We start from the raw sequence: 14,160 nt of genomic DNA, 5'->3' as shown, positions 1-14,160 counted from the left end.
CCTAAAAAGCATTAAAAAAAAAGAAAGAGTTATATCTGAGCGGTGTATATTTAGAGTCACTGTTTACTCCGTTAACCTGTGAATGCCAAAAAAGAAAATTACCTGCTTCGTGTACGTGAAAGAAAATCCCCCCCCCCCCCAAAAAAAAAAACGGAAAGCTTCAGAAGACAACCGCGAGAAAGTTTTTATTCGGTTGAAACATCGAAAAAAAATCCATTTGCTGTTATTCAAAAAAAAAAAAAAGATCACCTCTTGATGACGTCATGTGTCGCTCCTTCGTTCCGACTGAAGTAATATTTCTTATCCTTGTAACTGAAGGCATATTTGTGTCCTCCAAACCCACTTCAGCAAACGTTTCGGAGCAGAGGAATGTGACGAACCCGATGGACTGGAAGAAGACCGGTAAGTTATTCGGTTTCTATGGTTACCGCTTCATTTTGTTGCTGTGTTGCCCTTGTGAGTTTTGCTGCATCACTCACTACACTCGCTGGGACAGTGTCATGTTGTTGTAGATTGTGGAGGTCTCTCTCCGATGTTCACGGCATTTTATAAACCATTGAATTTATAATAACAAGCTCCTGCGCCATGGAGTGATGACAGACACATTCACGGGTTAAACGGCGATCTCGATCCATGGATTTACATTCAGCGGAACGAACTTCAATTCACTGAATTTGCCTTTGAATGAATTTTCTCACCAGGATCATTTCAACACAGGAGGAGGCCATGAGGCACGTGACGTTTGCGCAATGGTCGCCAACCTATGGTTGGCCGTGCCTCGTCCTTTTTAAGTGCTGAGCGTCAATCAAGGAAGCAGCACGGACCGTTTTTAGTTTTTCTGATGATTCCGCTTCAGTTGGGTTTGAGCCACCGACCTGCCAGGCTCGGAGTGACCCACCGACCTGCCAGGCTCGGAGTGACCCACCGACCTGCCAGGCTCGGATTGAACCACCGACCTGCCAGGCTCGGAGTGAACCACCGACCTGCCAGGCTCGGAGTGACCCACCGACCTGCCAGGCTCGGAGTGACCCACCGACCTGCCAGGCTCGGAGTGACCCACCGACCTGCCAGGCTCGGAGTGACCCACCGACCTGCCAGGCTCGGATTGAACCACCGACCTGCCAGGCTCGGAGTGAACCACCGACCTGCCAGGCTCGGAGTGACCCACCGACCTGCCAGGCTCGGAGTGACCCACCGACCTGCCAGGCTCGGAGTGACCCACCGACCTGCCAGGCTCGGAGTGACCCACCGACCTGCCAGGCTCGGAGTGACCCACCGACCTGCCAGGCTCGGAGTGACCCACCGACCTGCCAGGCTCGGAGTGACCCACCGACGCTGCCAGGCTGCGGTCGGTGAACCACCGACCTGCCAGGCTCGGAGTGACCCACCGACCTGCCAGGCTCGGGTGACCCACCGACCTGCCAGGCTCGGAGTGACCCACCGACCTGCCAGGCTCGGAGTGACCCACCGACCTGCCAGGCTCGGAGTGACCCACCGACCTGCCAGGCTCGGAGTGACCCACCGACCTGCCAGGCTCGGAGTGACCCACCGACCTGCCAGGCTCGGAGTGACCCACCGACCTGCCAGGCTCGGAGTGACCCACCGACCTGCCAGGCTCGGAGTGAACCACCGACATGCCAGGCTCAGAATGACCCACCGACCTGATCCAGGCGAAACTCCACCACTATGACCGCCTCTCCATGACGAATAAAAAGTTCCCACCCCCTTTTGAGGTACGATGCAACGTTTGGCAGCCATATTGGATTGAAGGAAAAATATTAATTAATGTTTACTCTGGAACTACTGCATCAATAAATGTGAAACATCAAGTTTATGGTGGAACGCTCATGCGGAATGAGGGTTTGAAATTTCAACGCGATCGGGCCCAGGGTTTGGCAGCCATGTTGGTTTTAAGAAAAATATTAAATAATGTTTTCTCTGGAACTGCTTAACCTGGAGAAGCGAAAATTTGCAGTTATCATCCACCATCGTGTTTGCACACGTGGTGCAAATTATGACATCACAAGTCACATGGTTTGGCCGCCATCTTGGATTGAAGGATAAATATTAATTAATGTTTACTCTGGAACCGCTGCCTCTATATATGCGAAACTTCAGATTTATAATTCAGGTGACATGCGAAATAAAAGTTTAAAATTTCAACCTGATCGGTCACGCGGTTTGGGAGCCAGAATTATTTAATTATTTGAATCTGTTCGCCAGTAATAACGAAATTGAATGCTTTGTGCTGCCCGGTTCGTAACTCATCTGTTCCGTGCCGTCTCGAAGCAGGCCTGTGTTTGTATCACTATTAAATAATGTTTTCTCTGGCACCGCTTATCCTTTCAATGCAAAACTTTGCGACTGTCATCTGCAGAAAGTCCCATGTTGTATCAAAGGCCGACACGTCTGGGTACCCGGTCATCACTGCCAGCAGTTATAAAGTGGCAGTTCTAGTTACCTTTTAATACACAAACATCCAAAGGTATGATCATCACTGCGTGCACATGTGGTCGAAACGAGACTCAAACCTGTGACATTCCTGTTGTTGGGTATTTTGTGCACAGGAAAAGCCGAGCACAGCCGAGACTTGTGTGCACTCACTGCCAGCACAGCCGAGCCTAAACGTGTGTCCACTCACTGCCAGCACAGCCGAGCCTAGACGTGTGTCCACTCACTGCCAGCACAGCTGAGCCTAGACGTGTGTGCACACACTGCCAGCACAGCCGAGCCGAGACGTGTGTGCACTCACTGCCAGCACAGCCGAGCCTAGACGTGTGTCCACTCACTGCCAGCACAGCCGAGCCTAGACGTGAGTCCACTCACTGCCAGCACAGCCGAGCCTAGACGTGCGTCCACTCACTGCCAGCACAGCCGAGCCTAGACGTGTGTGCACTCACTGCCAGCACAGCCGAGCCTAGACGTGTGTGCACTCACTGCCAGCACAGCCGAGCCTGGACGTGTGTGCACTCACTGCCAGCACAGCCGAGCCAGGATGTGTGTGCACTCACTGCCAGCACAGCAGAGCCAGGACGTGTGTGCACTCGCTGCCAGCACAGCCGAGCCAGGACGTGTGTGCACTCGCTGCCAGCACAGCCGAGCCAGGACGTGTGTGCACTCGCTGCCAGCACAGCCGAGCCAGGACGTGTGTGCACTCGCTGCCAGCACAGCCGAGCCAGGACGTGTGTGCACTCGCTGCCAGCACAGCCGAGCCAGGACGTGTGTGCACTCGCTGCCAGCACATCCGAGCCAGGACGTGTGTGCACTCGCTGCCAGCACATCCGAGCCAGGACGTGTGTGCACTCGCTGTCAGCACAGCCGAGCCAGGACGTGTGTGCACTTGCTGTCAGCACAGCCGAGCCAGGACGTGTGTGCACTCGCTGCCAGCACAGCCGAGCCAGGACGTGTGTGCACTCGCTGCCAGCACAGCCGAGCCAGGACGTGTGTGCACTTGCTGTCAGCACAGCCGAGCCAGGACGTGTGTGCACTCGCTGCCAGCACAGCCGAGCCAGGACGTGTGTGCACTCGCTGCCAGCACAGCCGAGCCAGGATGTGTGTGCACTCGCTGCCAGCACAGCCGAGCCAGGACGTGTGTGCACTCGCTGCCAGCACATCCGAGCCAGGACGTGTGTGCACTCGCTGCCAGCACATCCGAGCCAGGACGTGTGTGCACTCGCTGCCAGCACATCCGAGCCAGGACGTGTGTGCACTCGCTGCCAGCACAGCCGAGCCAGGACGTGTGTGCACTCGCTGCCAGCACAGCCGAGCCAGGACGTGTGTGCACTCACTGCCAAACTCACCGATGTTACAATCCCTATTGCTGACCTTTGAATCGACTATGAACTGCCTTTGTTTGTGGAAAGATGGACTGCGGTTAACCAGCTGAAATGGGGTAAAGCTCCTGGGATTTGTGGCATCCATGCTGAACTTCTCAAGGCTGGTGGAAGTGCTGTACTCATGTCGTTGCATGCAGTTTGTGCTCGGTTTGGAATACAGGCATCATCCCAACTGACTGGAAGAGGGGTCTTGTTGTCTCTCTCTAGAAAGGGTAGGGTGATCACCAGGACTGCAACAACTACCGAGGGGTGACGCTGCTCTCACTACTGGACAAGGTCTTGGCTCGGATAATTCTTCATTAGGTTCGCCGCCATATGCTTGAGCACCAGCGTACAGAACAGTCAGGCTTTACACCAAAGAGGTCGATTGACCGTATCCTTGTTCTTCGGGTCCTCACTGAACGCAGGCGTGGGTTCCAACAGGGGCTACTTGCAGCCTATGTTGAATTGTTGATCTCTATAAAGCGTTCGATTCAGTGAATCGGGATGGCATCTGGAGGATTCTCGGTCTTTGTGGGGTGCCACCAAAACTGATCAATCTGATGTCTGAACTCTGCTCTGCTCTGGTACCAAGTGCTGTGAGGTGTGGTGGTTCGAGTTCTGACTTTGTTCCAGTTGTTACTGTGCTTTGTCAAGGGATTGTACTGGCCCCACACTTTTCAGTGCTTGTATGGACTGGATTCTGGGGAGGATGTCACAGAGATCTTGCTACGAAGCATCATTTGGGAATGTCAAGCTCTCTTCCCTTGATTTCAGATGATGCAGTCATCTTTGTGGAGACTGGATATCCTGATGGGGGCCCTCCAAGGCACTGAATGAGGAGTCTGAGCCACTGGGATCACAGGTTTCCTGGGACAAAACTAGGATACAAGCTTTCAATGACACCTTGGTTGCTGCAATTTTGTCTGTACCTGTTTGTGGTGAGGATGTTGAGGTCACGGAGAGATTCACATCCCTTGGCAGTGATATTAGTACAGGAAAAATGTTGGATGACCTCACACAAATTGCAACAAAAGCAAACTCAACAGATTTTGATTCCTGGATATGTCCTCAGTGACAGAAAAGAAGTCCGAAGGGTTCCTCCGGGGGGAAAGTCCTGAAATCATGGGAATCCAATATGGCCGCCACGCGGCTTCGGGGAAAATGAGAAAATTGTAAAGATTGATATTTTAACATGTAAATATATGTTTTTCTGCATTCTAATTGTTTCTAGTTATGGTCAGTATATTGATATACAAGAATAATTATAAAAAAGTGAAATGTATTGAGGGTAAAATAAAAAATTATAGCTTTTTGTCCAAAAAGTCAATATTTCGTCCCGAAATTTTTTTTTTTACCTGATACTGATTTTGGCTCCTGGACAAAAAAAAACAGAAACGTTGAAGACACAAGATGAGATCAAGTCTATGGAATACAATATTTGGCAACAGATACACCATCGCAGATTTGGCATCCAGGTTGTGGCCCGAGGCTACCAGGTAAGGCAGCATTTCCTGGATGGCCTGTAGATGTAGTGCCCAGTTCCCAGTGCGCTCTGCCCGGATGTATTTGCGTAGAATGTCTAGCATGTCCACATACTGAACCCAGAGAGCTGAAGTTCTCGAAGATATCTTTGCAGACTCGGCATGCTTCTGAAGGTGGTCTTTGATTCGTTTCAAGACGTCAGACTTGCATACTTCTTCCACAGACAGTGTCCCAGCCATCAGCTTCTCATAGAGGGTACAAGCTTCGTTGAAGTCTGGATTATTGCTTAGATCTGTATGCTAGTCATGTAGCGGCCTGGCAGCTGCTTCGGCTAAGTCCGGATCTTCATTCCCATTGCCGTCTGATGTTTCAGGTAGGCATGGTAGAGGCACATTGAGCACATTTGTCAACAGCAAGGCATTGAGGGCTGCATCAACAATTAGGTGTGCACGAACTGCGCGGGCAATGGCCTTGCCACTAAACATATGAATTGCTGCATTGGGGGCATATATTAACTCCATCAGTTCTTGAAGCCCGGATGACACCTTCAGGTGTCCAATACATCCGAAGAAACTCCTCTCTGCGTGGAAGCCGCCCAAGCGTAGGACAATACCTTTCAGATCACTTCCCATAGGCTCCGAGTTGATGATCATGAGGGCCTTCCACCAGAGGGGCTGATCAAAGGTGATTACTGGAGTGACACTGTGGCGTCGTGCATGTTCACTGACAAACATCAGGGTCGAGTATATGCATGTGCTGTCACTCGAGTTCATGTCTATCATGGGCAGAAACATGATAGCCGCCTTGCCGGGGTGGTCACCCTTGTGTATGAATTGCATCATTCCTCACCATGAAGGTCTGGGGGACCCAAACAAGATGGATGTCTTCCACAGAACATCAAGATTTTCAGAGCAGTTCTGGGCTTTTAGGTTGACAAGTTTCTGGTACGTCACTGCTGTCATCCCGTGACTTTCTTCCTTGTGGTACCGTATCTGCACCCTTCCAACCATTGTGACATCACGAGACATCACCTTAGCCCTGGGTATTAGCCGACCTGATCTGGTTCCAGGGGTAACTGCGGCAATCATCCCCATGCCATGGAATGTGCCATGGCCATCCAGTGTGAGAATGTTATGGTCCACATTGTCAGCTGCATACTGCACAAACTCTGTTGTCAGGTTAGGGATGTCTGTTCCATGTCACTGAGCAGCATTTCGTTCAAACTGATGCACCTCTTCATATGAACAGCAGAACCCGTGATGATGAAGGGAGTCAATGAGAAATCGTGATGCGAAGTGGTGCTATAGCTGCACACCCAACCCAACCTGCAGTGGTGCCAGTAAGACTCTGGGTCTAGTTGCCTGCACTATGGCTTGCCCAATTGAAGCCACTTTAACACCATCTTTCTTTCCCACAAACAGTCCTTCAAGCAGTACCAGCAGAGTATCTGGTAAGTATTTAATGCCAGCCTCTTGCAATTGCAGGTCATCACCACATGGGTAGACTTCATGGGATGTTTCAATGGTTTTAATGTCTTCTTTGATGAGTTTGGCAGTGGCCTGTACAAGCTTGATTTTTCTCTTCAGTAGTGTCTTTTTCCTGCTGCTGGTTGTTGTAATATTCCTGAAGCACTGCCCTGGCTGTTGTCCTGAAGGTGACCACGTTCAGCTTGCCGTTTATCGCAGTTTGGATTATCCTGTCACCAAAGTGTTCCCACAGCCTCGCCTTCATGTGGGTGTAGCTGTATGCTTTGTGGTTAGTGCCTGCCAGTTTCTGTGTCATGAGGTCAATGAGATCATTGATGGTGATCTGCTCATCATCATTTTCCTCAAGATATCTTGCCACTTGCAAGAATGCTGCTGTCTTCTCATCGCCTCGAGGCCGTCCAAGCTTTGTCCTCTTGGATTCTTCATCTTGGTGTCCGTCATCTGAGCTATTGGTATCTGTTTATTTGTGCGAAAGTTAACACTGCATGTCTGGTGGTAAACTGCATCTGCTGCGTGCAAGTCATGCACATGCAGAATCCGTGCCTTCACAGCATCTGACCAAACATCGGCTCGTTCGCGGCATATTGCCAGGAGCGTGTCCTTCAATTCAATTGTCTTTACTTGAAGCACATCCTGCGTCTTCCGCTTCCTTCCAAACTTAGCTGGTCTACCACAGAAAAGGCAATCAGTGTTGAAAGAAAACCCCTCCTCAGATGACCTAAGTACATGTCTATCACTGCTTGTACTGGCCTTTGACTCTTCTTTCCTGGTATCCTTGGCTATCTGATGTGGGTTGCAGTATATACGCCGGCAGTCTTTGTGCACCCTTTCCCCAGGTACAGTGTGAATGCTGTCTTTCCTTGCGCTGCTGGCCTGGTTGATGGCTGAACACCCCTTTTCTGTTAGAGTTGAAGCTGATGGGCCTCCTCCATCCTGTTTGTAGAAGGCACACCGTTCAGGTCCCTCCATGCCTGAAAATAAAAATCCAGAATTAGTATAATTGTTTCAAAGTTTGAACTGACTATGTTATATTAACAAATAAACATAGCTATGGTATTTAAAATCAGAATTTGTCTTAATCCTATTAATGTATTAGCTATAGCCAAGCGTTTATCCTTTGTTTGGACCGAATACGCACAAAGTGCACATATTTCAAATTAAGGGGGTGGGGGTAGGCAAATGGAAATAAATTCAATAAAAATTAATATTGTGTGTTAATTCTTTCACCAGAGGATAGTACTAATGTCCCTGTATCTGGAAATATATATATATATATATATATATATATATATATATATATATATATATATATATATATATATATATATATATATATATATATATATAGTATGTATGCCTGGGGATATATATGTTCTTATATGAACAAACTTTCTCAAGTCAAAATATTTTTTTCAGGAAAAAAAGACATTTTTGGACAAAAAAGCTATAATTTTTTTATTTTACCCTCAATACATTTCACTTTTTTTATAATTATTCTTGTATATCAATATACTGACCATAACTAGAAACAATTAGAATGCAGAAAAACATATATTTACATCTTAAAATATCGATCTTTACAATTTTCACCGAAGCCGGGTGGCGGCCATATTGGATTTCCATGATTTCAGGACTTTCCCCCTGGAGGAACCCTTAGGACTTTTTTCTGTCACTGAAGACATATTCAGGAACCAAAATCTGTTGAGTTTGCTTTTGTTGCAATATGTGTGAGGTTGACCAAATATTTCTGCTAAAATGCCTGCACTATCTTCATATCTTTGCTGGCTGTGAGCCAGAAGTTGATAGGATCTGAGACAAAAAACTTAATTCCTTTGGTACCGGGACTCTTCGGAGAATCCTTGGCTATCGCTGGTCAGACTTTGTGTCCAATGAACATTTGCTGAGAGAGACTCAGATGAGATTTTTTCCTGTATAGTCTGTGAGCGTCAGCATGGACATGTGGCTCGTTTTCCTGACACTGATCCTGCTCACCAGATTCTCTCAGCAAGGGAGCCTCTTGAGTAGAGGAGGCCAACAGGCTGACCACGTGCCTCATCGCTGCAGCAGGTTGATTGGTATCTCAAGGGGATTGGGATTGGGATGGGCCAGGCATCTGCCTGTGGGATGGCCAGACGCATACCCTTTGAGTACTGGCGGAAAGTGGATGTGGCAACATGCTGTCCAGGCGCATACTCCCATACCTGACCTGATCTGAACAAAGCACAAATTCCTACTCTGAATGTTTGCTGCGAAGGCACAACCAAACCACCTGTCACAATCAACCCCCCCTCCTCCCCCACCACCTCCACACTCCCCAGCCTCTCTGCATATCAAAACCACCCGACATAACCAAACTCCTCGGCATAATCAACTCCTCAACCCCAAACCACCCGGCACAACCAAACTGCCCTGTATAGATTAGATGCTCTGTATAGAGTGTGGTATGGAGATGATGAAGATGATGAAAAGTAGACTAATTTTGAGTGTCCACACCCATTGTAGGCAGTGGCCCTTGCACCTGTGATCTCCACACAAACTTGTGTGACATCCATTGTTGTTGTGACCCAGACTGCTCCAGTGGGGATATCTTGGTGTTTTCCAGCTGCTCTACAAACAATACACAGTGAGAACACATGCTTTTCCTCCTCATACCTTTATTCAGTCCTCCATTTAAATGATACTTCAACTCCTCCCCATGCACAACTTGTTCCTTCCACTGACTGCCCACATATTACTCTCCTTAATCTATTTTTTCCTATTCTTATACTAGAAAAACCTCAAGTACCACTGTTTTCGTCTTTAATGCTATCATATCCCACCACATCCTCATAACCTCGGCTTACATCCCTTGACATGCCATTGCAAAAGTTTCATATCCAACATGCTTGCCATCGACACCTCCAGGCTTAACTTCATGTGAGAAACGTCACAGAACAGGGAAGCCAAAGGTTCAAGCAGGACAGCTGAATTCAGATTCTGCAAGTACAGTGGTGCCCCCAGAATCCGAATTTAATTCGTTCCAAGAGGCTGTTCGGATTCCAAAATGTTCGGATTCCAAAATTATTTTCCCAATAAGAAATAATGGAAAGTGAATTAATCCGTTCCTGGACCCCAAGAAAACCCACTTTCAACTGAAATTACCCATGTTTAAGGTAAAATAAGATGAGTAAATGACCTTTTCTGGGTCATGAATCTTTTTCCAAGCCTGGGAGATGAGCAGGAGCGTTGTCGCTTCTTCCATCAGGTCCGTATGCAGCTCTGGCCTATCAGTGGCCATTGGAATCCAAAACGTAAACTGTTCAGCCTGGTGGAGGTATGTAATTAACCATGAAGCACCAAATGGTGTTTTATATCCCAGTATACTCTGTGGAGACACAAACGTGCCGTTTTCACCGCCCGGTTCCACGGGAGAGAATCAAGAGGTGAAGCGATTGGGTGACGCAGCATGACGTCACTACCATGTTCGCGAAAAAAACGTTGAGTTAGTCAGAGGGTTCATTGAATGAGTTCGCTTCACGATGGGTTTTCGCACTTTTATGGCTTCTTTATTTTTCAGAATCGTACAAACGGTCGATTTCGGCAGCTCGAACATGGCAGCGAGATCAGACACACGCGTACCGCTCTCATGCTTAGCGATAAGTTTTCTTCAACTCAATTGTCGTTCTCACGGACTTCCTCTTATTCCTATTTGCTTCACTGCTCTTCTTGGGTGCCATGGTGAATGCACAAGGGTGATAATTGAAAAAAAAAATGCACAAATCAAGGTGAAAACATGAGGTAAAGTAGCAATCGACACACGAGAGATGCTTTCACGAATACTTCTACCAACGAACTGAATGAACAAAGCGCGAAGATGCGGGTCGAACAGGCGGGGGAGACGCACGTTAACAAACATGAACGCCATGTTTTGCTCGGTTTTCAAAAATGTGTTCGGTTTTTAGGGCAAAATTTTCTCGAAAAAATTGTTCAGATTCCAATTTGTTCAAACAATGGGGCGTTCAGATTCTGGGGGCACCATGGTAAATGAGTTTATATTCAGCCTTAATTTTACAGACAATTGCTTTACAGCATGGACTGTATTTCTTGAAAGAACAAAAGTTATTCTGCCACTTTTATCACATTCACTCCCATTACTGCCATTATTAACAAACTACTCTAAAATTATTCTAATATACTGTCTCACCAACTACTGTTTCACTCTTGGGGCCAAGTGGCTGTTCCTAAGATAATGTGATCAGAAAAGCTTTCAATGCTTCACATCCAATGGAGGTGTGGCTGGACTATGGAGATCGTGTGGTCAGACCCTAAACACCCGATCGGAGCAGTGGAGCCGCAACATAAAAGCACTCAATGACGAGTCCTCTTATAGACTAGTTTTCTGTTTTGGAGATACACAGCCCAGTAATAGACTTTCAGACCCAGGAAATCATTCTAATCATTGGAGACCCAGGTAACCTTTATTATTATTGCTTTTACAGGAGAGGAAAAGAGCAGAGTGAGTGGGGTAGGGAAGAGCAGTGCCTTAAGGGGAATCTTTTGAATTGTCTCTGATGAAGGCCACTTTCACAAATAACTTGGAGGTTATTTGCTTTCTCATCAAAGACAGGTTGGTGGACTCCATATTTTTTAATATGTATTCTGGCTCTTCTGGTCTTGCCCTCCTTACTCTTTCAACCCTCCACCCTTTTCAACCCTCTCGGATATGCATACAGTTCTTCTGTTAACCTCATTCAGCTTCGAAAGTCTATTCTTACTGCTCACTTTCACTAGTTTGTTCCTTTTTTCTCCTCCCTGCGGAACCACTTCTTCAGGGTGATCAGTACAATCACGCTCTTCATTCCAATTCTTGAGGATGACAGTTCTCTCACTTAATCTTCTAGTTCCATCCAATCCTGCACTTCACCCTCAATCCTTTCTCTTTTTCTCTTTCTCCTCTTTGTTCAACACGTTTTCTCATGTTCACTTATTCCCTGCTATGTCAAAGTTGGTACGTTACCCTTCTGTCATCCACCACTTTGCTCTTCCACAATATGCCTATATTTTGAATACCGCCAAATAAAAATATATTCCCTTCTTCTCCTTTCTCATTCTGATGAATTTGTAAAAAAAAATTGTTTTTTTTCTTTAGATACTATTGCTGTTGCTATGGCCATTGTTGATACTGTGGTTGTCAACATGTCTGATTCCAGCATTCCAAAGGAACTGTGTATTGATGCAGCAGTCTTGTTTAAACACAATTCACCCTACAATGTCCGGGTGAGAGAAGGGACGCCTCAACTCTGCTGCATTTCACTTTATGATTGTAAGGGAAACTTTTTTTTACTCCCTGTGCTCGCTCGCATTTCCGAGCTAACAACCACCTTGCACATCTTATTTTTATTATCACAATTAGGCACATTACGATGAATTGCCTTTTGTCAATGTACATATAACAGCAACCTCCTTTGTTTGGTTGTTGCAGTTCATGAGAAAAACTTCTTTGTGAAGCCTCAGGAGATCTCGGATATCAATCACTTTGATGTCCTTGTTTCCCAGTTTGCTCATTCTTCTTTCTTTGCTCCTTTGGCTGCATCGCCATCACCAACCTTCTACAAGGTCATTTTGTAGTGGGGGGGGGCATAGTAGCTTGGTTGACTCCAGCATTTAATATTTTCCAAATTTATCTCACATTTTAGTCTTTCTGCTTACTGCTTAATCTCTCTTGGTTATCGTTTATCTTCCCCCCCCCCACCCCAATATTGATTCTAATGCAGTTTGGTGACCCAGTGCTGATCCTTCATCAAGCAGAAGTCCTTGGGTACTTTGCACTTCCTGTGGGCTTCGGTTCCAGCTCTAACTGTATTGATGAAAGCCCCGCAGGTTCGATATCTGCACTATTATTTCAGCACATTGCTCTGCTTATGAACAACTTTTAGGATATTTTCTCAGAATGACTTTTTTTAGGTCTACTGTACTTATGTTTTTACATGACTCCATGAAAATGATTATAAAAGGAGGATGTTTTAATCTTTGAATGAAGAATGATGAAAGTAACATCACAATCATGGGTTGATTCAAATTTTCTGTAGTTTTGCAAAAGCAGGTGTGTGTGTGTGTGTGTGTGTGTGTGTGTGTGTGTGTGTGTGTGTGTGTGTGTGTGTGTGTGTGTGTGTGTGTGTGTGTGTGTGTGTGTGTGTGTGTGTGTGTGTGTGTGTGTGCTTCACTTTTATGATCTCCAAAACCACTGGATGGAATGAACGAAAATTTAGTTGTTGTACTTGGGATGTACCTGAGGAGGTTTCATTCATTAAAAAGAAATAATTGTCATGGGAGTTTGGGAGGTGGTGGGGGGAGAAGGGGGAGGGGGGAAGTGGGAGAGGGGTGATGCAAACTCGATGTAAATGTGTATTGTGTAGTGACGCTCCCAATGGGAGTGTGTATTATGGTACCAACTGTTCACAGTATCATGATAGTACCTCTGTATGAAAACCTTATAGAATTGAAAACTACTTGGCCAGTTTACATCTGTGCTCTGTATTTTATGTACTCCTAAACTGCTGGATGAAATAAGTTGAAAAGTGATGCTTGTACTTGAGTTGTGCATGGTTATATTCTACCGAGTCGGGATGGCCACCTCCAATTTAGCTTTTTTACTTTTATGTTAAAGTGGGGAATTGTCAAAAGAAGTGTGAATAATCATGAATCATATCTGCTCATGCAATCCTGCACTGGGGACAGATTTTGTTGTTCTCATCCTCTTCCCTTTATATGGGGTAAGGTCTGATGGCACCAAGTTTCTGCCCTGCCTTGACCACAGTACTCCTCCACCTCCCTCTGTCCTCAGCCAAGTTTTTTTTTTTTTTTAACAGATAAGCATTGCAAAAAACAAAACAGTGCCCACTTGTACCATGAAAGCACAGAGTATCAAAAATATAAGTGAGAGAATAATAATTAATCGCTAAAGAACAAGGACAAATGTGTCCAAGAGCCACGTCATTCCACCAGTCAATCTCCTTGCTATGCCAGCTTCCAGGGCATCAAGTGCCTCCAGAGCATCAGGTGCCTCCAGGGCATCAGGTACCTCCATGTCACCTCCCTGTCTGCTTCACTCCCTATTCTCACCCCCAGAAAGGTTTTGTCTTCACCAGAAGAAGAAGAACAAGAAGAAGAACAATGCAGAGCTCTCTTCGAGCCAGCGTTCGCAACGCGGCTAAAAACAGGGTGATAGAATCGCACATACAAAACAACATTATCATAAGTATACTGGATTAGATTTTAACCCTCGAGAGCCCACGGAATGTTCTGGGTGAACAAAAAAAACACCCCTGGGGCTCCAGAGGGTTAAGATATTTGTGCGCTCTGGAGCAGAAAGCCTTGATCTCGGATGTTGTTGG

General features: G+C 46.6%; 1 protein-coding gene and 1 pseudogene across 2 annotated transcripts in view; one reads left to right on the top strand and one right to left on the bottom strand.

Annotated features, from left to right (window-relative positions):
• The first annotated feature begins 220 nt into the window (after positions 1 to 220).
• The window catches only part of TCTN1 (tectonic family member 1), a 78,961-nt gene continuing 65,021 nt past the window's right edge, over positions 221 to 14,160 (top strand). The window contains exons 1-5 of one of the 2 annotated variants that reach the window (XM_085879279.1): positions 221 to 402; positions 9,290 to 9,410; positions 11,977 to 12,089; positions 12,249 to 12,382; positions 12,541 to 12,646. In XM_085879279.1, the coding sequence (XP_085735405.1) occupies positions 264 to 402; positions 9,290 to 9,410; positions 11,977 to 12,089; positions 12,249 to 12,382; positions 12,541 to 12,646 (613 nt within the window). In that variant the 5' untranslated portion in view covers positions 221 to 263. Of the gene's footprint in view, positions 403 to 9,289; positions 9,411 to 11,292; positions 11,394 to 11,976; positions 12,090 to 12,248; positions 12,383 to 12,540; positions 12,647 to 14,160 lie in introns of those variants that run through there. The other variant, XM_085879280.1, reaches the window with a different exon arrangement.
• LOC147028654 (uncharacterized) lies at positions 2,230 to 7,758 on the bottom strand (annotated as a pseudogene).

The sequence above is a fragment of the Eptatretus burgeri genome, chromosome 4 (genome assembly GCF_056783735.1).
Source record: "Eptatretus burgeri isolate ZD-2024b chromosome 4, Ebu_testis_v1, whole genome shotgun sequence".
Classification (NCBI taxonomy): Eukaryota; Metazoa; Chordata; class Myxini; order Myxiniformes; family Myxinidae; genus Eptatretus; species Eptatretus burgeri.
This window is presented reverse-complemented; position numbering and strand designations above follow the sequence as displayed.